The following is a 22,139-nucleotide window of genomic DNA, read 5'->3' on the forward strand; positions in this document are numbered from 1 at the left end:
TTCAAGTTGACAATAGAATCCGTTGACGATGGAAGCTGGGCACCAGCTCATCGTGTGTATGACTGCATGTGAAAAGGGAAACATAAACTTCAACAATGGAGGGCCACCTCCAGATCCATTTGAGCTTAAGGCTTCTGAGGTTCTGTCCTTGGAGAGCCCGCCTGTCCTAACGCTTGAGGTGGTCGGTCTGTATTTGTTGCAGACACTCATAAATGCTGTTGGGCCTACATCAACGTTTCCACACCATTCCATTAATTCAATGTGCTGTACATTGCCCACAGTTGCAGACACAAAGCCTTCTGAATAAAGTATAGAATCTAAGATCAAATTAAAAAATGAAAAAAGTAATGAATATTAGATCCCTCAAATCCGGATGTAATCATCAACTTATTCTTCAAAGATCCCAAAAATCCGGATGCAATTGGTTCAACAAATCTGAACATTGGAATGCTGTATTCCCTCATGCAAAGCATGCAGGGAACCAAAAACAATAACTTAGTCATAATAAAATAAATTTTATGGCATATGGCCCTTGATTAGCCCCTGATAAACAATGCACATCTTCAATCCTATAAAGGCTCAGTTGCCCTTCAGGCACGTAGGAAGTAAATTTCTTAAAGACGAATCTGTTAAAGTAAGGGTAAATAACAATAAAAACTTTCACTCGATATTATATAATAATTTTCAATTCTTGACGAGTTTAATTTTGCCCGACTTTAATTTCGGGTAAGTAATATTTTTAATAATCTAGAATAAACTCTCCCTGCATTTTGAAAAAAAAAATAACACATGCAAATTTTTTATTAGAAATTTTCAATAGAATTACTATGAGACAGTTGACGGATTATATATTTTTTCTAACAGAATTTTTCAATGAAATTTTTTATTGAAAATTTTTTACTAATTTTCAACAGGACATGGAGTACGTAATCGTATTAATTATGATTATTGTTTGAAAGTTTATAGAAAGCCTGAATGGTAGTACATACATTGATGCAGCTAAATTGATTAATGGTCTTGATCTGACATGATAAAATCTAACGGCCAAGGCAGATCGCTCCATCTGATTGCGACAGACTGATCGAGGTTTGATTAAATTACTCAGAAAGATTGTACTTTCTCACTAAGGACGATGCCGAATTTAATCGTGTCATCAGCTAACCAGGTAGCTTTTCTCCTTCTGTAGTGACAGAGCTAGAGATCATCATGGCCTCAGAAAACAGAATAGACTGTGCTGAAAATGAGGTGCATCAGCCACTGTTACATTACTACAAATCTTTCTCACCTGAGCCATGTGTTTCTGATCTTCTTGAAGATACGTTATCAGATACCAGTTTATCATTGTTTTGGCGAATCCAGAGAGCTACATGGATTGAACTCAATACCCTCTTCCACCTCGCGGCCCCTGCAGTCGTGGTTTACCTGTTCAACAATCTCATCTCCATGTCCACCCAAATTTTTTGTGGCCATCTTGGCAATCTTGAGCTTGCTGCAGCTTCGCTTGGTAACAATGGTATCCAAACTTTTGCTTATGGCCTCATGGTAAGTTTTCTCTCTTTAAGACACAAGTTCAAGCATAGCTAGCTTAGTTGAGAAACCTGAATTACATCGATAACTTGATGTACCTGATGAGTTGATTGTATATGCAGCTAGGGATGGGAAGTGCAGTGGAGACACTGTGTGGACAAGCTTATGGGGCAAACAAGTATGAAATGCTAGGCATCTATCTCCAAAGATCAACAATCCTTCTTATGGCAACTGGGATCCCACTTATGATCATCTACATATTCTCCAAGCCCATCTTGCTCTTACTAGGAGAATCAGCCACGATTGCGTCTGCAGCAGCAGTCTTTACATATGGCCTCATTCCGCAAATATTTGCCTATGCTGCCAATTTCCCCATCCAAAAATTCCTACAAGCCCAAAGCATAGTGTTCCCTAGTGCATATATTTCAGCAGCTGCACTTGCACTACATCTTTTAATGAGTTGGCTTGCGATATTCAAACTGGGCTGGGGGTTGTTGGGTGCATCATTGGTGTTGAGTTTATCATGGTGGATCGTAGTCGCAGCACAATTTGTGTACATCGTAATGACTGAAAAATGCAGGCACACATGGACAGGTTTTAGCCTACAGGCTTTCTCTGGACTATGGGACTTCTTGAAGCTATCAGCAGCATCTGCTGTCATGCTGTGCCTAGAATCTTGGTACTATCAGATAATAGTTTTGATTGCTGGGTTGCTCAAAAATGCTGAAATTGCCCTGGACGCTCTTTCCATCTGGTAAGGGCAATAACTAGAGCCTAGAGGGGCATGCGTGAAATGTACAGAATTTTTCTTCTTTCGACATCAAACCAAGGAGTATAGTACCTTGGAATGCTGAAGTAGCTATAGGAAAAATCTTAGATAAGTTATTTCTTGGCCTCTAGAGCTTATCCTTCTGACATTAGGCTAACGATTGCATGCGATTTTGCTAAACGCAGCATGACGATATGGGGATGGGTTTACATGATTGCAGTCGGCTTCAATGCGGCTGCAAGGTTAGTTCTTCAGCTTTTCATTCATGGCTCCTTTTCATGGACATGCAATCGTAATTAACAATTTAAAATATTCTTGGTCTGAAACTATTTAATTGTGAACTTATTACACATAGTGTGAGGGTCAGCAACGAGCTGGGGGCTGCACATCCCAAATCAGCAGCATTTTCAGTAGTCATAGCAACTTCAAGCGCTTTCATCATCGCTGCCATCTTCGCCATTCTCGTGCTTGTTCTGCGCCATGTCATGAGTTATGCCTTCACCGGTGGTTCAACTGTCGCCGATGCTGTGTCAGAACTGTCTCCTTACCTCGCCATCTCCGTCCTACTAAATGGTATCCAACCTGTTTTGACTGGTAAGAAAACTGATCACGCCCGAAAGCAATGCAACCACAAGGAAACTTTCATATTATACGTACTAACAGTCAAGCCTCAGTTGCTCAGAGTTAAATCATATATGGACTCGTTGTTATACATCTACATCAATGGGAATAATTTCTCCATTATCATTAACTTTGTGGTATTATTGTGAAATGAACTTGTCATGATTAAAGGTGTGGCTGTGGGGTGCGGATGGCAAGCATTTGTGGCCTATGTTAATGTCGGATGCTTTTACTTTGTTGGCATCCCATTGGGTTGTATTCTTGGCTTCAAGTTCGACTTTGGTGCAAAGGTATAAGCAAGCCTCGAATCTCCACTGTTTTTCAAGCGCGACATTATTCATTGGAATGTGCTTTTTTTGTGTAGGGAATTTGGTCAGGGATGATAGGAGGCACTGTTATACAAACTCTCATTTTAATGTATGTCACATTTCGTACAGATTGGACCAAAGAGGTAAACAAAACCCTCAAAGAATCTTTACATTTTCCATCTGATAATGAAGGATTAAGAATTGTAACGTGACAAATATACAGTTTATAATGCTTAAATGTTCTATTCTGATAGCATAATTCCATTAATTCTCATAAGCAATTACTTCGTGATCAGGTTGAGAAGACAAGGAATAGGCTGGATAGGTGGGAAGACAAGAAGGAGCCTCTGTTGAATTAACTCATGAACTTGTCACAGCTTGCCAATTTTCAAGTCTTGGGTCATCAAATAAATGCCATATATATATATATAGAGAGAGAGAGAGAGAGAGAGAGAGAGAGACTGCCAAAGTATTTTCCCTTTCTTCTCTCTCTCACCTTTGTTTTCTTTCTCTTTTTTTTGGGTTTTGTTTTTAATGAATAAATATGAGCAAGAAAAACATCATGAATCTAGTAAGCAGATACTTGCCATGCTCAAGTTTGAAGGATCCCTCCCTTTTTTTGACAGTTTCTTGAAGATTTTGTGCTTTCTTTGTCAAATTTTGTCTCATTTTTCCAATCGGTTAAGTAAAATCTGACACACATGTTTGTGAATTTTGATGCACTGGTGCCTCATTTCTGGGTCCGTACTTGCTCCAACAACTAACACTCCCGTTCCTGAAACCAGATACTTGTAAATTAGAACCTCTGCTGCCATTGCTATGAAGCTCCATTTATCTTACAATTGTCTGATAGCATAGTTGATGTGCTCAAGTAAGTTATTAAACGCAGTCAGAGACAATTCTTCTCTATACCGTTGTCCCAGGTTTTAATGTAGCCAGCTGCAAGGTAAGTAATAATCATCTTCTGTTTTTGTTTTTCTAAATAGATATATTGAGAAAAATGAGATCAAAATTAGATCATACTTTCGAAACATCAACGTCGAACTGTCAAATGAACATGCACCAATTGATACACATTATCGTTCAGGCAAACTAACAATAATTACCTTGTTAGTGGCCATCTCTATCAAATTAATGGTGTCCAAGTCCAACCTGGTTTTTCAGGTAGAAGGTTCTGCCATCTCAATTGGTGTATGGCCAAACTCCCATCCCCTGAATCCACTAAAGCTTTCTAATGATTCTAAATTGTTTTAACTCGATGGAAAATGACTTGAATGACACAACTCTTTTTTAAGTCTGGCTTGTAATGACAATCTCTGTTGGATGATACAAACATAAGAGGTCTAAACTGATCGAGTCAAGCAGAATCAAAATTGGGTTTCGCCAGCTCGAGACAATGACATTGTCAACCACGTACAAGAACCAGACAAACGTGATAAACTTAAACTAGTATGGTGTTCTGTCTTCCCTCATAATCATTGTACTACTGTCACTAACAGTAATAGTTTGGTCATGGATATATATAAAGTATGAAGAACAGGATAAGGGTGAAGGACTCGTCGACCTTAGTTACCAGAGAGCCTAACACTACAAGGCACCCACAACATTAAATTAACAGTAATTCATTATCAAAGCTGACCTGGCCAATTAGCACCATTAAACATTTGTCAATTGTTGACGAAATTCTGATGAATTAAAGAACATTTGTCAATTGCTGACGAAATTTAGACAGAACATTTCGTCTAAAAGAATTATTTTTTAAATTTTAAATATTTACTTTTTACAAAAAAAACTAAAAATAAAAAATTAATAAATAATTAAGTAGTAAATATAATGGAATAATCTTGGATCCTACATACATTAAGACAAACATGCCATGCACAATTTCAGTTTTCAAGGAGGGGGACCTATGAAAGTAGTAGCTTTTGCAGATAGCAACTGTATATATTCTAAATTTAATTCCTGGTATGGACAATTGGGAAAAAAAAAATAACTAGTACTTCTAGTATAAAATAAATTAAATCAAGATCTTGATCAGTCACTAAAAGGGTTAAAAAAATTGGGAAATTTTGTATCTTTCTATGAATGCTAGTAGTAAAATATTTATTTATTTTTTTCCATGAAAAAAAATAAAATTATCACAATGTTTGCTTCCTATGGTCATAAATGGATTGCCAATTTTTATACTTAAAAAAGTGTTAAATATAAAACCAAAAACTATAGAGAATCTTTCATAAGAAAATTATTGCTTCTTGTGTCTCTTTTTTTTGTCCATTGTCGTTTCTTAAAATGCTTTAAAATGAATTTTTCTCATTTTTTAATACTCTTATTTTTTATATTATAAGTTTATTTTTAATATTAAAAAGTATTGAATAATTATATATATTTTTTTAACTTTTTAATACATCAAAATTAAAAATTTGTCTTAATTTTCGTGAGAATCAAATCAAGATCGAAATCAAGAGGAAGATGGATTTCTTACATTTAATATTTTTATTAGAGATTATATACTATTGAGTTGTACCTTTCCACATTTAATATTCTGTCTATTTTCCTTTTTATTTTCTTTCTTTCTTTCCGACAAGAGTATTTATAGATTTTATGCATTTAGTTTTATTTGTCTGGAATCACATCATTTTAGTGGTTGTATTTTTCAGTCAATCAAATCAAAAATTTTGGTAATTCATTTCCAGCAAAAATACAAATCAAATTATTGGTCAGAGAGGCACCTTTTTTTGTGTGGTCAAATAATATAAATTAAAAAAAAGAAAATCAACTCAAATATATTCATTAGACATATCCAAGCTAATTAATCTTTATATATAGTTGTTAAATTTCTTTTATTTTAATAAAAAATAATTTAAATAAAAGAGTACTTGTAATAAAAATATAAATAAAGTATATATGGTAACATGACCAGTGGAAGAAAATGACATTGGGTTTTCGGAAGTATACTCTTATCATTTCATTCAGCCTTGAAAGATTCAGAAAGAATCCCAAGAACAGGTGCTAAAATAGCAAACAACAATTCCTGACATGGCAAGCGGCATCAATGCAAACAAATGCCCTGTAAGAATCTAAAGCAAATAAGAAAAGAAATCTTATTCCCAACCAAATTCCTTTGATGCAACAATCAGCAGTGCCAATTGGTTTCCATATAGCAGATCCCAATTTCCCTCTCTTAAGACTGCTAGGAAAAACCATGGATTCTCAACGGGAGCTGAATCAACCGATCCTGAACTACCCCATGCATGATCAGCTGCCACCCCCACCAGTACCCGAGCCATCAGAAGTTACTCATCGCCACCACGACGTGGACTCTAGACTCGAGAAAGTTCTGACAGACACCGACCTGTCATTTTTCAACCGTCTCCGATTGGCTTCAGGGATTGAACTGAGGCTCCTCTTCCGCCTGGCAGCGCCTGCGGTTTTTGTTTATATGATCAACAATGCCATGTCCTTGTCCACTCGTGTCTTTTGTGGCCATCTAGGCAATCTGGAGCTCGCTGCCGCCTCTCTTGGCAACAGCGGCATCCAACTACTTGCTTATGGCCTTATGGTACTATCTCTTCTTGATTTTTACTCCCTGTTTTCATGTGTTCTAACAAGGGTTTTTTAAACTTTTATCATTTGTAATAACTTCTTTGCAGCTAGGAATGGGAAGCGCTGTGGAGACTCTATGCGGACAAGCTTATGGGGCTCTTAGATATGACATGTTAGGTGTCTATCTTCAAAGATCAACGATTGTCCTTACTCTAACCGGGATTCCACTGACGGTGGTCTATGTCTTGTCCGAGCCAATCTTGATCTTACTAGGGGAATCGACGGTGGTTGCATCTGCCGCTGCTGTTTTTGTCTATGGTTTGATCCCTCAAATCTTCGCTTACGCTGTGAACTTCCCCATACAAAAATTCCTACAAGCTCAAAGCATTGTAACTCCGAGTGCATACATATCAGCTGCGACGCTTGGGGTGCACCTCCTGCTGAGTTGGCTGGCAGTGTACAAGCTGGGTTTGGGGTTGATAGGTGCGTCTCTGGTGCTGAGCTTATCATGGTGGATCATAGTGATGGCCCAGATCGCGTATATCTTGATGAGTGAAAAGTGTAAGCTTACATGGGCTGGGCTTAGTTTGCAAGCCTTTTCTGGGCTTTGGGCCTTCTTGAAATTATCGGCTGCTTCCGCCGTGATGCTGTGCTTGGAAACCTGGTACTTTCAGATACTGGTCTTGATTGCTGGTTTGCTGGAGAACCCTGAGCTTGCATTGGACTCTCTTGCTGTCTGGTAGGACCTTACCAATATTCCTATTCTTTGCTCCTTACTCCTTATAAAGGGCAGGCAGGCAAAAAACGGAACAACAGCACATGCTGAACAAGTATTACTCTAGATAGTTTTGACTGGTAATTTTGCAGTCAAAATCATGCACGCTCTAGATTATTACATACTAATTATTATTCTTTTAACCCTTTTCTATACAATTCCCTTATGGAAGTCAACGTACATAATGTACAGGAGTTCTACAAATATCTGCTTTACGGAAAGGTGATGAACGAGGGAATAGAAACCTTATTACTTTCTTGCAAATTGCATTAGTGCATTATATTCCAATGTATATGGAGTATAGGAGAATTTGGCAAGGGCAAGTGACTATTATTCTCTGCTACTAATTTCCATGGAAATCGTCTTGAAATACACCCTAAACTTTTTAGCTTTTCCTTTTGCCTTTTTCCGTTTTCATTATGTTGCATGACCATAACATTTGGTCCACTTTAAAGAGATATATGCTTGACAATGTGGAAAGGAAAATAAAAATCTTAAGTTCTTTGCACCTTTCAAAAGAGACCCAGAGTTAAAGTTTACTCTTCTTACGTGTCTCATTCATTTTGCTTTACTCAAACATCGAGAATTTATAATTCTATCATGTATATATCACATCAAATGTCTTAAAAAAAGTAAAACACTTTAATTTCACTTTGTATGCAGATAACTATGTTTTTATGCTTATTTTGATTATTTACTATTTAAATTCAAAGAAAGGTAGTTTTGACAATTAATTGACTTTTAATTTTTGGTTGTAATGGTGCAGCATGGCAATATCTGGGTTGTTGTTCATGGTTTCAGTCGGGTTCAATGCAGCTGCAAGGTTCGTCACTTTCAGGACCACCCTAGTCTTCCACTGTTGCCACAATTACTAGTACTAGCATTCAATGATTCAATTCCACAAACAAGGGAGCCAAACAAAAAAAAAAAGGGCAATACGTTAGACTAACTTCTGTTCTAGTTAAATATCATTTAAGCTAAAATCAAAAGTTTAATCTGGCATGTGTTTCCATTAAAACAGTGTAAGGGTCAGCAATGAGCTGGGAGCCGGGCATCCCAAGTCGGCAGCATACTCGGTTTTCGTTGTGACTTTGGTATCCTTCGTCATTGCTGTAGTGGAAGCTGTTGTTGTCCTTGCTCTACGGGATGTCATAAGCTATGCATTCACGGAAGGTGAGACCGTGGCAAGAGCTGTGTCGGACCTGTGCCCGTTCTTGGCTGTCACTCTGATTCTTAATGGGGTTCAACCTGTCCTGTCTGGTAAGAAAATTTTTTGACACGACCGGTTTAGCAGGTGGCTTGATGTAACTAGTTAATGATGTTTGGCTAGTGTTGATGAACATTGATTGATGAAGGAGTGGCTGTTGGATGTGGATGGCAAGCATTTGTAGCATATGTAAACGTGGGATGCTACTATGTGGTTGGGATCCCATTGGGCTGTGTTCTTGGCTTTAAGTTCAGCCTTGGTGCAAAGGTAATGAAGTCTCTAGAGAATTATTTGTAGGAAACTTCTACTAGAATTCTGGCATTCGATTCCGGAGAGACATCTTGGTGTGACATGTCACTTTATCTTTGAGCAGGGAATATGGTTCGGGATGCTAGGAGGAACATTTATGCAGACCGTCATCTTATTGTGGGTGACATTTACAACAGATTGGAACAAAGAGGCAAGTCCCTTTGAATCGTTTAAATTTGTTCCCACAATCAGATAATCTGTTTGATTTTTGCAAACGCATGAGAATAGGGAATCGGTCAATGGACATGTCCCTTGGCCTGTACCATATCCTTTTGGGGTACATAACCAGGCTAGGTGATAGAAAAGCTTTCTGATTTTCATCTAGTTGACCGGTTGGTGACAGGAAAAACATTTGAAAAAGTTCTCGGAATAGTTATTGATTCCAAGATGAAAGAAGCATTGATGACAATGCTGAAATTTCAGGTGGAGACAGCAAAGAAGCGGTTGGACAGATGGGAGAACAAGAAGGAGCCTCTTCTTAAGGACTGAATATTGAAGAAACCGTTAAGCCTGCCTGCTATGCATCAAAAATGAAGATATGGGCACGAATTGGAAAATTGATTGATTACCGCCCACAATAAACCATCACGAACTTGCTGATGATCATAATCAGGATAACCTGTTAAATAATCAAATGGTTTTCTACTAGCTGATATGAGTTGTGACAATTTCCCTTGGCCAAATAAGCCCTGAAATATGGTTACGCTTGAACTCTGAGTCTAGAGTTTTGATTGGTTGATTCCAGAAAACAGAAACAATTAATGTTCCCCATTGTGCTCTAATTTAACTACGTAATTCATCAAATAAGTGCCATATATATACATAGACTGCCCCAAATGTTTCCCCTTTCTTCTCTCTCTCACCTTTCTTGTTTTGTTTTTAATCAATCAAAGACCATGTCCTTCTCAACAGGAAGAGGAAACATCATGTTTCTGGTAAGCAGGCATTTTTTTTCTTCCGCTTTGATCTTCAATATCTTCACCACTCATTACTACCAAGTATTGTCTGCTACCCATCAATACGATAAATCTACCATATTTAGGTCTTTTGTGAGGACAAGAGTAATGCCAAGTGTGTGGACGAGGATCATTAAGGTGATCATTATTAATTTTGAGGTTCCTGTAGATGGAAAAGATTTTTCTTGGCCTTCATACATTAAATTTTTTCTTGATTTTCCCTTAAATTTCTCATTCTTTCCATGAATGTAATCCTGTTAGATTCTGAACTTGAGTACTTGAGAGAGAAATTCCTTTCAATTCTTGAAGAAACATGTTCAGATGAGAACTAATTGGCCAGGGAACTCTATCTCATTGCTTATCAACTGCTACTAATTTTGTATCACCATCCTGATCACCAGGTGTTAGAACATGCTCTGTCTCATGCCCAAGTTGAAGGATTCCCCTTCCTTTTTTGACAGTTACTTGGAAAATCCTGTGCGTTCTTTGTCATATTTTTCCAATGGACAGGTGGATCAAAGTAAAACCTGAAATACATGTTTGTGAATTCTGATGGAGTCCTGGTGACTTTTTCCTGAGTCTTGACTAGAAAGAAGCCCCCCTGATACATAACCATCCAACGCCTAGAAGAACCTCCTCATCTTTGCACCTCTCCTAGCTTCTACCCACAGCAGAAGGTTTCAGACAATTTTCTGAATAAAGACACGGCCATCCTCCAGGAAAATATTTTAATTGTTACCCAAATTAGCAAAACAATGAGCACACTGCTAGTTCGTGAACCTAAGCTCATTGTCTGAATGCAAGATCCACCCATCAGGTTGAAATTCTAGCGTAAATAGATAATATATCATTGGCTTTCCCTCTTCTGATTATTACGGTTAATGAGCTCATGTTTGTTACTAAACGCAGCCAGAGACACTTCTACCCTATGCGGTAGCTCCAGGCTTTAATCCTGCTGTGAGGCAAGTGGCCATTTCCTGTTTTTGTTTCACCTATAGCCCTTAAGGTCCCATTGCTTAATTTCTTGATAAATCTTGTAAGTTAAGTGTTTTTTAAAAAGTAATAAAATGATATCAAAATCAACAGAAAATCGATTTGTTGGATCACCATAACTACATTAAGACAAATATGCCATGCTAAATTAAGTTTTGTTTTCAATCGGAGGGTCCTACAAAAGTAGTGGCCTTCCATATGGGTAGTGTCTTTGTTCTAAATTATTAATGGAAGATAGAGAAACCACATTTAATGCTGATATAGACATTCGGAAAGGATTAATTATTACATGCAATGTTATTATAAATTATTGATTTTGATGTATTTATAATAAATTTTAAAAAATTAATAAATAAATGTTTGATTTTTTTTAATATAAAAGATGTAAAAAAAATTAAGAAAATTGAATTTATAATATAAAATTTAAAAGTAATATGTACCTTAAAAAGATATTAATCGGATCCATACTTTTGAATTTAGATTTTAAAAATATCACTGAGCCATACTCTTTCTGATCAAACCATAGTATAAATGTTTAATGCAAAAAAAAGTATGGGAATCAAACAAACCCCCATAAGAATATAATAAAAAAGGAAAAAAACAGAAGAAAATTCTCATTCCCCGCGTGGAACATGTGCAATGAAAAGGTTTCCCCCAGGCTTATTAATTTTGTATAGGGGAACCCAGTTCTCCTCTATATGTGATTATCCTGCTAGTAGCACCATAGCTTAACCCTGCTAGAAAAACCATGGATTCTCAACAGGAGCTGAATCAGCCAATCCTGAACTCCATGCACGACCATCAGCCACCACCCCAACCCGAGTCAGGAGCCAGTACTCGCCACCACGATGTGGACTCGAGGCTCGAGAAAGTTTTGTCAGACCCCGATCTGTCATTTTTCAAGCGTCTCCGTTTGGCCTCATGGATTGAACTGAGGCTCATTTTCCGCCTGGCAGCACCGGCGATTTTTGTTTACGTGATCAACAATTGCATGTCCTTATCAACTCGTGTCTTTTGTGGCCATCTAGGCAATCTTGAGCTCGCCGCCGCCTCTCTTGGCAACAGCGGCGTCCAACTGTTTGCTTATGGCCTCATGGTACTGCTACATCTCTTTCCCTCTATTCGTTCTTTACTGCCTGTTAATTAACATATATTTGAACAGTTAAACCCTAAACCCTTTGTTTGCAGCTAGGAATGGGAAGCGCTGTGGAGACTCTATGCGGACAAGCTTATGGAGCCCTCAGATATAACATGTTAGGGGTATATCTTCAAAGATCAACTATCGTCCTTACTCTAACCGGGATTCCACTGGCGCTAACCTACATCTTGTCCAAGCCGATCTTGATCTTACTAGGCCAATCGGCGATGGTTGCATCCGCGGCTGCTGTTTTCGTCTATGGTTTGATCCCACAAATCTTCGCTTACGCTGTGAACTTCCCCATGCAAAAATTCCTCCAAGCTCAAAGCATTGTAACTCCGAGCGCATACATATCAGCTGCCGCGCTTGGGGTTCACCTCCTGCTCAGTTGGCTGGCAGTGTACAAGCTGGGTCTGGGGTTGATAGGTGCATCCCTGGTGCTGAGTCTGTCATGGTGGATCATAGTGGTGGTCCAGATTGTGTACATCTTGACCAGTGAAAAGTGTAAGCTCACGTGGGCCGGACTGAGTTTACAGGCCTTTTCTGGGATAGTGGACTTCTTCAAATTATCGGCTGCTTCCGCCGTGATGCTGTGCTTGGAGACCTGGTACTTTCAGGTACTGGTCTTGATCGCTGGCTTGCTGGAGAATCCCGAGCTGTCATTGGACTCCCTTTCTATCTGGTAAAGAACTTAGCAACCCTAACCTTTGATATTAAACTTGTAAACCTAATCATATTACCATTATTCTTTGGTCATTTAAAAAATCACCTAATAATCCATTATTTTAGACTCATTTGCTTGTGACCCTTTTTAACTTTTGTCCATTACTTTAGCTTGTTAAGTTTATCAATAAATAACCTTCTGTTGTTAATCTTCTTAACAAAGTACTTTATCTGTTGCTTTAATCTTATGGTTGCCATGACATGTGGGAAATATAATGAGAGGTAACCCAATGGAAAGATTAAGAAAATGTCTTCTTGAAAGACAAAAGACTACTAGATAAAGTAAGAAACAATAGAAGAAAAAAAGAAAAGGGAGCAGAAATTCTACCCTTCATTTATTTTGATCTGCTTTTCATCATTAACATGTGCAGGCATTCATGCACAACGGCTATACTCATTACTTTCATCACATTTGGTCCGTTATGACTTTTTAATTCAAAATAGAACAGTAAATGCACAATTATAATAATTTTTTTTGTCTGATAATTGCTCCTTTAGATTTGGAAAAACCCAACATTTGCAATTGGCATGGAATTCATGTTTTCATTATAAAAACCTTATATTCTTTCTTTTGTAAAGTGCATGATCTCTATATTTGGCCTTTTCCTTTTTGTTTTCATTTTTCTGGTGTCCTTTCTTTTCATCATGCTGCATGATCCTCACACTTGGTCCACTCAAGGTACGATGCTTGACACCATGTGAAAGGGAAATAAAAAATGTATAAAGAAATCGAAAAAAGTGATTGCTATAACTTCTCGAAGTTCCGGAATATTAGTGGATGTCTGTCTTGGAAAGTAAAAGCATTAAAGCATAGCAATTCATACGTACCCCATCCATTTTGCTTTATTTTGTATAATACTGATCAGTGGTGAGTGACTACTTTTCTGATATGCATGATAAGTAACGACACTTTGGTGCTTCATTTTGATTATTCTTTTCTAGCAGATACATATATTTTACTACCTAATTCACAGGTAGTTTTTAACTATGGAGTAACTGACCATGAATGTTGGTTGCAATGGTGCAGCATGTCTATATCTGCCTTCCTGTTAATGGTCTCAGTTGGGTTCAATGCAGCTGCCAGGTTCGTCAATTCCAGGACCACAATTACTAGTCTGATTCTGTTGTCACTGTTGGTATTCAATGATTCAATCCCAAAGAAAAAAAATGACATTAAAAAGACAAAGAAATTTCTCTATCAATAAAAAAAAAAGAAAGAAAAGAAAGTTTAGGGTCGCTTTGATTGTTGTCAAATCATTTAATCTAAAAGCAAAAGTTTAATCTTCTTGCATGTGTTTTCCAATGAAACAGTGTTAGGGTTAGCAACGAGCTGGGAGCAGGGCATCCCAAGTCGGTGGCATTCACCGTTGCCGTTGTGACTTTGGTTTCCTTCACCATTTCTGTAGTGGAAGCTATTGTTGTTCTAGCTCTACGGCATGTAATAAGCTATGCATTCACCGATGGTGAGGCCGTGGCAGACGCTGTGTCTGACCTATGCCCTTTCTTGGCTATCACTCTTATTCTAAATGGGATTCAACCTGTCTTGTCTGGTAAGAAACCTTTTTCTGCCACCGTTTTATGAAACTGATGGGTAATGAGAATTGATAATTGAAATCTGATTTAATTGATGAAGGGGTGGCTGTTGGATGTGGATGGCAAGCATTTGTAGCATATGTAAACGTGGGATGCTACTACGTGGTTGGGATCCCATTGGGCTGTCTTCTTGGCTTCAAGTTTGGCCTTGGTGCAAAGGTAATGAGTTCTCTCGTGACTTATTTGTAGAAACCTTCCACCAGAATTCTGGCATAGGTACTAAATCATTGATCTTCGAGCAGGGAATATGGTCAGGGATGATAGGAGGAACATTGATGCAGACCGTCATTTTGTTGTGGGTTGCATTCAGAACAGATTGGAACAAAGAGGTAATTAAGTCCCTTGGAAACGTTTGAATTTGTTCCCATCATCAGATAACCTGTTTATTATTAGTAATGCACCAACTTAACTGCGTTCTCGTCAAGTTTTCACGTAAGTTCTTGATTACCATGCCTAGTCAATGGACATTTCCCCTTGGCCTGTTACCATTATCCTTTCGGGGTACATCACCATGACAGTGCAAGAAAGCTATATCTGACACTGCTGAAAATTTTCAGGTAGAGACAGCAAGGAAGCGGCTGGACAAATGGGAAGACAAGAAGGAGCCGCTTCTTAAGAACTGACCATCATCATCGAAGAAATCATGAATCTTTGCCTGCAACTGATGCATCGAAAATGGGTTGCAGAAGACAAAAAAAAAAAACCTAAGGCATGATCATCAGGACGACCTGACCGCTGCCGTCGAATAGAGTTTTGTTCATACTTTTATCAAAACGGTTTTCTACCATCTGTTCTTGCAATTTTTCTTGGGCCGTATAAGCCTTTGAAAACATGGTTGGCTTGGCTGGGAGCTTTGGGATGAGAGTCTAGTGTTTGTTTCATTGATTGATTTCATTTTATAGAAACTATGTTCCCCATTGATTGGTTTCATAATATCTTTTACTACTAGAAGAAATTTAGCTTAATAATAATTTAAACTATGCCAATCTAAGTAAGATCTTACTGATATTTTATTGTCTAATTGTACCCACACAGGATAGAAGTTCTTAATTTAATAAAAAATTAAGAGTTTATGTGAATAAAGTCAAAAAATAAATTAGTAATTTGAATCTTATAGAATACACTATATACTTTCTTGAAAGTTAATTGATCAATTTTTAATATAAAAATACATAAAAATCAAAAGTTTTAAGGGGAAAAAAAACAAGTCACATGATCAATTAACCTCAGTCAATAACAAGAGAAACCGAATGGAATGTGAAGCTTGCTTGACTTTAAGCTTTGTCAGCGACACTGACATGGGAAATTGAGGCCTAAACGTGGTCACAACAAGCTTTTTGATAGGTGCACGGTGCATGAATATGATGAGAATTTTGAGGATTGTTTCATTGCTAGTTTGAATGTAAAATCAAAGAATTAGAATATCCCAAGATCTATTCGAGAACCCGAATAGGCAAATTTTTTTTTAATTTTATGAGCATTAATTAGGCTGGGTTGTTCTTGCTGGGTTGACCAGAGGCAGAGGGCCACTTGTGCCACCGGCTTTGACTCAATCAATAATTTAAGTATTTGATTCTATGGGAGGGAAGTATAGTCAGGACAGTGTCCGGCATGATCGTCTGGCTTTCAATCTTTGAATGTGCCTGTTTTGTTCTCCAACATATTAGTATATGAGCAAACTGCTGATTGCATTTGAACCCACGTGACCTGTCTCGAAATCTCAGTTGGGTTCAATCATAAATTTGCAGGAGGACCAGGAATCTGATATGACAAGGATCCCTTCTTTTGGGTTGATCTGAAAAAAATCGATGGCACAGGCTTTTCAGGCTTGTCACAGGCCGATGACCCTTCAAGCATATTGGTCGGCATTTGATCAAGCCTGTTATATAGGCTGTTTCATTGGTCATGCCGCCATTGATTTGGTAATGTTCTTTGCATATCCAACAAAGAGGGGAAAGATAATAACAGGTAAAAAAGGAAGAAAAGCTTGTCATTGCAAGAAGAAAACAGAATCACTCTTATTTTCTTAACAAAAACGAAAAGAGAAAATCTGTATGTAAGCCTATCTTTAAGCCAACAAAGGACGAGGAAGGCTGGAAATGGTTCCTCCACCACGGCTAAACAAGCGTCTCCAAGTTTTCAATTGATCAATAGCCTGCTTGTAAACACCAGCTCTTGCTGCAGAAACAGTAACCAACGCACACTTCTTCAACCGTCTCCCGATCTTCACCTTCAGTCTACACAATCTGATTCGTAGAATCGATGGTTTTCTTCTGGAATCAGCTTGCTCCAGCACTTTGTAGATCAAGAACCGTGCCCGTCTATGGATGATCTCTTCTGGGTCTTCCTTATCCACCTTGGAGTAAGCATATGATCTCCTCAGGATAGCCATTTTGTCTCCAGGGAAAGTTGCAAGAGAGAGCATAAAGCAAGGAGTTGTAAGAGACAGATGTGACTTAGGATTGAGGCAATATTTATAGAATGAACTCAGGCATCGTGGATGTCATATGCTGATGAAGCTGTACATGTGCACTAATATGGAAATGTGGTAGAAAAATAGTGAAGGAGAAAATTGGTTTTCTATTAGCTGGCCTTACATCAGTGTGAAAACTGACCCTGCCCAGGACCAGCATGCCACTAGAAAATCACAAGGGCTTTTCTCTTCCAACAGATTAAATATTTCTTTTTTCCAGGTTTCATAAATTTGGGTTTTCTTTAATACTAAATATAAATAAATACAGGACTGCTCCTTGACATGAAATATGTCGAAGGTTCTGACGTGAGCTAAGTATGTTTATATTTTATCATTAACAATTAGAATCCGATGAGGTAATCAACGAAATACAGAGAACAACTCTTCCTTGAGGGATTCAATTAGTTACACTGTATACCTATTTCCACCATCAACTTATATTTCCAGGCAGCAGAAGAACAGAGGAGAGTAAAATAAACCATTTGGTTGAATACCTGGTATAAGCTGGATCCCCAAAATTATAGAAAAAAATATACCATAAATATGTTATTAATGTTCGGTTTTGCTCTATGTTTATAACTTTTTTTTTCTTATTTCTTGTTCTACACTATAGCATACACTGAATTATACAAAGACGACTTATTTTGTTGGTTGGGCCGGAGATGGAGTGAGGAGAGGTATGGAGTCAAAGGGGCAAATAAAAAAATGACCAAATTCCAGCCGGTATGAAGCATCTTTGAAAAGGAAAAAATTAGTAATTAAAACAAATTAAGTGTCAAACAAGGTGAGGGGGCAAAGGCTACTGCCAAACGGCCAAACGGTTATACAATTGCTTTCTGCAAGTGTCAGCTCACCAATGATGGTTGCTAAAAACCATTTTGAGAAAGAATCATAGTTAAATTATGCATTAACAAAAAACCCCAAATTCTTTCTAAATTTCTTGATAAACCTTTATGCTAGTCTCTTTTGATCATAGTTGTATTTGATCAAGTCTCATCTCCATCAGCAATTTGAGGTTATACTAGGTTAATCTCATTCGAAGGATGATACCAAGAAAAGTAGAAAGAATAAAATGATTGGAACCCATGGTTCAAGTCAAAGTAGCAACAGAAACTTTGATCTCATTCCTCTATTTCCAATGCTTAATATCACAGCAATACATAAGTCTTCACATCTAACAAAATTTTGCCCAAAAATGAACTTTTTACACAGTTGTTCTAGGTCAAGAAACAAGTAGACATACAGCGATTAGGTGCCCATTTCCATGAAACATGATTTTTGTTGCTCCAAACAACACTCTGGGGACAGCAAAGTACATTAAAGCTAGCTAGTCATTTACAATAAGATCCTCACTCTGACAAAATCATTTCATTGTCCATCATAACCTAAATTGAGTTAACCTCCAACGTGCTTAACCCACAGATCCCTCAAGCTTCAAACTCATGAGTTGGTTCACCTCAGCACCAAACTCATCAGGAAGCTCATTGAAAACATCACGGCAAAACCCAGAAATCATAGCAGCCATGGCTTTCTCATAGTCAATTCCCCTCTGCTGAAAGTAAAATAACTGATCTTCACCGATTTTGGAAGTGCTAGCTTCATGTTCAACACGAGCTGAGGGATTCTTAACCTGTTAAATAGTAGCAATTCAATCATAAGCAACAAAATATAGCCCCTAGTTTCTTGATGCAACAAATAAGAGCAGTAAATCAGAGATAGTAATTCCACTGTAAGGAAGTAATTATGACAGTACAAACATCAAGGAGATTTGTGTCAAAACAAGAATGAGAATCAAGTTCTACCCCAACTAGAATTCCAGTATCTTATTCATGGGAGGTTGAATAAAGGAGCTCTTGTTGGTTATGAGAATAAACATGGTCAGGAAAAGCACACGCATGCATGCACCAAAATATTGATTCAAAAGCTTCAGTTCCACCACAGTGTATTACACGGTTAAACAGGAACAGCAATTAGGAAAGAGAGGGGAGCTGTCTACTTACCCAATTGATAATCATAAAGACATAGGCCAAAAAAAACTAATACAGACACAAATACTTAACACAATATAGGGGAAAAAAGGCCAAAACATAAACATATGTACCTGGATGTAAGGGTAGGTATTTGCAGCAGCATTATCACCAATTAGCATGGAATCGCATTGCGAGGAATTCCTAGCATTCTCTGCTTTTGATTGAACCTGAACAAGGCCCCTGTAACAGTTTCTTGAATTTCCAGCTGAAATACCCTTCGAGATAATCCTACTTCTTGTATTCTTCCCCTTGTGTATCATCTTTGTTCCCGTGTCTGCCTGCTGATAATTATTCGTAAGTGCTACTGAGTAGAACTCACCCACAGTATCATCACCATCCAAAACAACACTTGGGTACTTCCAAGTAATTGCAGACCCTGTCTCCACTTGGGTCCATGATATCTTCGAGTGATCTCCAGCACAAAGTCCACGCTTAGTAACAAAATTATAAATCCCACCTTTTCCTTCCTCATCACCAGCATACCAATTCTGCACGGTGGAGTATTTAATCTCTGCACCCTTAGCACAGTACAACTCCACAACAGCAGCATGAAGCTGATTCCTATCATAAGAAGGTGCTGTACATCCTTCTAAATACTCCACAAAACTCCCTTCATCAGCAACAATCAAAGTCCTCTCAAACTGCCCAGTTTCCAATGCATTAATCCGAAAGTAAGTTGAAATTGGCATTGGGCATTTTGTATCCTTAGGTATATAACAAAATGACCCATCACTAAAAACAGCTGAATTCAAAGCAGCATAATAGTTATCCTCACTAGGCACAACTCTCCCCAAATATTTCCTAACTAAATCAGGGTACTCCCTAATTGCCTCGGATATCGAACAAAAAATCACCCCAGCCTTCTCCAAAGTCTTCCTATGTGTAGTAGCAATTGAAACACTATCAAGAACCGCATCAACCGCGACATTAGCCAATCGATTACGTTCATTCAAAGGGACACCCAATCTGTCAAAGTACTTAAGCAGTTCAGGGTCAGCCTCGTCTAAGCTATTCAAAGCAGGCTTCTTTTTGGGTGCAGAGTAATAACAAATATCTTGGAAATTAATGGGTGGGTATCGATTATCAGACCATTTAGGTTCATTCATTTTCAAAAATTTCTCATAAGCATGCAATCTGAACTCCAACATCCAAGCAGGTTCTTCCTTCAAAGAAGAAATTAAACGAATTGTTTCTTTAGAAAGCCCTTTGGGTATCGAAAACGAATCAATATCCATAGTAAAGCCAAAATTTTTTATTATAATCACGGTTTCGAAGAATTTCCTGGATTTTCTCATCATAGGATTTACCTGATGAAGAGCTGGGATCTGACGTCAAGGTCTGTGAATCAAAACCCACATCTGCTCTGACCTTGAAAAGCCTTGAATTTGGGGGCTTTGGGGTTATTGGTTTGACGGAGTCGAGCTTCAGATAAAACCCTTTAGCGAACTTGGTTGAATCTGAGGTGGGTTGTAGCGAGAAGCTTGAGATGCCGTTGGCTAGCAAGGAAGCCATGGTTATGGCTGTGCTTTCAGGATAGAGAAAGAAATAGTGCACAGAATGTCAAAACTAAATAAGTGAATGAGTTTATTAATTATTGTTGAATTGTGATTTTTCTTGGCTATGAGATTGTTAGAGAGTCTCGTGGACAACACGTACCCTCGTCGCCGGGGGGACCGCTTATGACCCACTTTGAGATTGGTCTGGCTTCTGGATCTTTCTAACCGCCGCAAATTCTGGGTTCGAGTCCCACCGGCACCGGGCGTGAAAAGAAAGCTTTTAGGCCCATGTTCTTCGCTACTCCTTGATGCTTTAGGCGAATCCAAGCCCACCGACAAAATATTTCACGTTTCAGTTTACGGAGGCCCAATAAACGGGCAGCTCTTAGCGCCAGTTCCTGGTTTCCTTGCGCTTCGGTTATAATATTATCCCGCGAACCAAACAGCTAGCTCCGAAGAAATCCGGAAAAGAAATATAAACAGAAACACAAAGAAAATTATTATTATTATTATAACTAATAATAAATCAGCAAATTTTGGATTTGTTTATTGATTATCTCAGCACCCATTTTTCACTCAGGTGATTCCGAATCTCTCCTACAACGCAGGTACGATAGTTTCTTTTTTCCTTCTTCCACCTTAAAAACTGTAGTTTCAGTTTTATGTTGTCATTGCGTTACAAGTTTGGTTTCAATAGTAAAAAGGTTTTTAATGGGAAAAAAGTGGAATAAACCACAACTGATGAGTGAGTTTCTTTCTTTTATTTATTGATGGAAATGAGTGAGAGATTTTATTTGGGATTGTGGGTTAGTTCAAGACTTACCTGAGATTCATTTGCCTCTTTGGATTGGTGAAAATTATGGTGTTTCTTTCGTTTGTACCCATTACCCATGAGATATTTGAAACGTGTCAAAAGGGTGTTCATGTTTTCAATCTTGCATGATTTGGGGGTCATGATTAAGGGCTCAAGTTTTCTTTACATCCGAGGTGTATTTTGATCCAAGATCAATGTACTTCTGTTGGAACATGGAAGGTTGCCCTCTTCGAATGTATAGGTTGCCCCGCATTCTTTTATAGAATGGATTTGGGCTTTGTGTTTGTTCTGCACAGATATTGGAGTGGTCTTCTTCATCCTTGGTTAATATTGGTGACTTTCCCCTTGTTCATTTTCTTGGAGATCTTCTGGTGTATCGAGTACCATGCCTTGTTGGAAATGATTTTTGTTTGAGAAAATTGTTGTTCTCTCAAGTCTCAATGTCCTTAATAATGGAGACTTGGGGCAAAGAAATCATAGTTCAAAATGAGGATTGCTTAGCGTTTCAATGGCAGGGAAGGCCCCAGCCAGTGCAGTGTGGTAGGCAAAGTGCAAAAGATAGAGGATCAAGCAAAACCTATGACTTCAACTTTGGCCCTTGATCATGACATAAAATCTGTGTCAGAATTTCTTGGTCCTGGTTACACATCCGGACATCCTTTATTGATCATGTCTATATTATCCTTTACCCCAAAAGTAAAAAGTCAGTTATTCTCATAAAGCTCGCTAGAAGGTCTGACAATATTTTGATATCTAGCAGCAATGCATCGTGAATGTATATGCTCTGCTTATTCTAAAATGAATTGTATGTAGAAAGAGAAACTAAGAAGCACGTAGTTTTTGCCACTGTATTGATTAAAATCT

General features: G+C 38.1%; 6 protein-coding genes across 11 annotated transcripts in view; 4 read left to right on the plus strand and 2 right to left on the minus strand.

Annotated features, from left to right (window-relative positions):
* Positions 1 to 1,117: 1,117 nt before the first annotated feature.
* LOC110424055 (protein DETOXIFICATION 40-like) lies at positions 1,118 to 3,800 on the plus strand. Its single transcript, XM_021438539.1, has 7 exons — positions 1,118 to 1,542; positions 1,650 to 2,281; positions 2,482 to 2,538; positions 2,652 to 2,890; positions 3,089 to 3,207; positions 3,282 to 3,368; positions 3,522 to 3,800. The coding sequence occupies exons 1-7, from the start codon at positions 1,207 to 1,209 to the stop codon at positions 3,582 to 3,584; spliced, it is 1,533 nt and encodes a 510-aa protein (XP_021294214.1). The 5' UTR covers positions 1,118 to 1,206; the 3' UTR covers positions 3,585 to 3,800.
* Positions 3,801 to 6,154: 2,354 nt separating this feature from the next.
* LOC110424684 (protein DETOXIFICATION 40-like) lies at positions 6,155 to 9,866 on the plus strand. Its single transcript, XM_021439307.2, has 7 exons — positions 6,155 to 6,784; positions 6,876 to 7,507; positions 8,310 to 8,366; positions 8,565 to 8,803; positions 8,899 to 9,017; positions 9,124 to 9,210; positions 9,483 to 9,866. The coding sequence occupies exons 1-7, from the start codon at positions 6,350 to 6,352 to the stop codon at positions 9,546 to 9,548; spliced, it is 1,635 nt and encodes a 544-aa protein (XP_021294982.1). The 5' UTR covers positions 6,155 to 6,349; the 3' UTR covers positions 9,549 to 9,866.
* Positions 9,867 to 11,648: 1,782 nt separating this feature from the next.
* Positions 11,649 to 15,423, plus strand: LOC110424015 (protein DETOXIFICATION 40-like). Its single transcript, XM_021438475.1, has 7 exons — positions 11,649 to 12,104; positions 12,197 to 12,828; positions 13,897 to 13,953; positions 14,181 to 14,419; positions 14,503 to 14,621; positions 14,705 to 14,791; positions 15,020 to 15,423. The coding sequence occupies exons 1-7, from the start codon at positions 11,757 to 11,759 to the stop codon at positions 15,083 to 15,085; spliced, it is 1,548 nt and encodes a 515-aa protein (XP_021294150.1). The 5' UTR covers positions 11,649 to 11,756; the 3' UTR covers positions 15,086 to 15,423.
* Positions 15,424 to 16,530: 1,107 nt separating this feature from the next.
* LOC110424292 (uncharacterized) lies at positions 16,531 to 16,854 on the minus strand. Its single transcript, XM_021438841.1, has one exon. The coding sequence runs from the start codon at positions 16,852 to 16,854 to the stop codon at positions 16,531 to 16,533; it is 324 nt and encodes a 107-aa protein (XP_021294516.1).
* Positions 16,855 to 18,035: 1,181 nt separating this feature from the next.
* ABCI8 (ATP binding cassette protein 1) lies at positions 18,036 to 20,759 on the minus strand. Its single transcript, XM_021439392.1, is given in 4 exon segments — positions 18,036 to 18,565; positions 19,037 to 20,212; positions 20,214 to 20,485; positions 20,622 to 20,759. Coding segments are annotated over 3 exon segments (1,659 nt in total). The 5' UTR covers positions 20,478 to 20,485; positions 20,622 to 20,759; the 3' UTR covers positions 18,036 to 18,346.
* Positions 20,760 to 20,929: 170 nt separating this feature from the next.
* LOC110424738 (DNA binding protein) overlaps positions 20,930 to 22,139 on the plus strand; it is a 4,271-nt gene continuing 3,061 nt past the window's right edge. For 5 of the 6 annotated variants that reach the window (XR_002445921.2, XR_002445925.2, XR_002445922.2 and 2 more), the window contains exon 1: positions 20,930 to 21,069. The gene's annotated coding sequence lies outside the window, so the exon portion shown is untranslated. Of the gene's footprint in view, positions 21,070 to 21,346; positions 22,009 to 22,139 lie in introns of those variants that run through there. The other variant, XR_002445920.2, reaches the window with a different exon arrangement.

Source organism: Theobroma umbraticum, unplaced genomic scaffold (assembly GCF_002168275.2).
Source record: "Theobroma umbraticum cultivar Fairchild unplaced genomic scaffold, ASM216827v3 scaffold_204.0, whole genome shotgun sequence".
NCBI classification, from domain to species: Eukaryota; Viridiplantae; Streptophyta; class Magnoliopsida; order Malvales; family Malvaceae; genus Theobroma; species Theobroma umbraticum.

Excerpts from the sequence above, each read along its gene's own strand:
- LOC110424055 (XM_021438539.1), top strand. The coding sequence starts at position 1,207 with ATGGCCTCAGAAAACAGAATAGACTGTGCTGAAAATGAGGTGCATCAG. Across the intron at positions 2,282-2,481 it reads CTGGACGCTCTTTCCATCTG|CATGACGATATGGGGATGGG; the intron begins GTAAGGGCAATA and ends TGCTAAACGCAG. Across the intron at positions 3,369-3,521 it reads GTACAGATTGGACCAAAGAG|GTTGAGAAGACAAGGAATAG; the intron begins GTAAACAAAACC and ends CTTCGTGATCAG.
- LOC110424684 (XM_021439307.2), top strand. The coding sequence starts at position 6,350 with ATGCAACAATCAGCAGTGCCAATTGGTTTCCATATAGCAGATCCCAAT. Across the intron at positions 6,785-6,875 it reads TACTTGCTTATGGCCTTATG|CTAGGAATGGGAAGCGCTGT; the intron begins GTACTATCTCTT and ends ACTTCTTTGCAG. Across the intron at positions 9,211-9,482 it reads CAACAGATTGGAACAAAGAG|GTGGAGACAGCAAAGAAGCG; the intron begins GCAAGTCCCTTT and ends CTGAAATTTCAG.
- LOC110424015 (XM_021438475.1), top strand. The coding sequence starts at position 11,757 with ATGGATTCTCAACAGGAGCTGAATCAGCCAATCCTGAACTCCATGCAC. Across the intron at positions 13,954-14,180 it reads GGGTTCAATGCAGCTGCCAG|TGTTAGGGTTAGCAACGAGC; the intron begins GTTCGTCAATTC and ends CCAATGAAACAG. Across the intron at positions 14,420-14,502 it reads GATTCAACCTGTCTTGTCTG|GGGTGGCTGTTGGATGTGGA; the intron begins GTAAGAAACCTT and ends TAATTGATGAAG.
- LOC110424292 (XM_021438841.1), bottom strand. The coding sequence starts at position 16,854 with ATGGCTATCCTGAGGAGATCATATGCTTACTCCAAGGTGGATAAGGAA.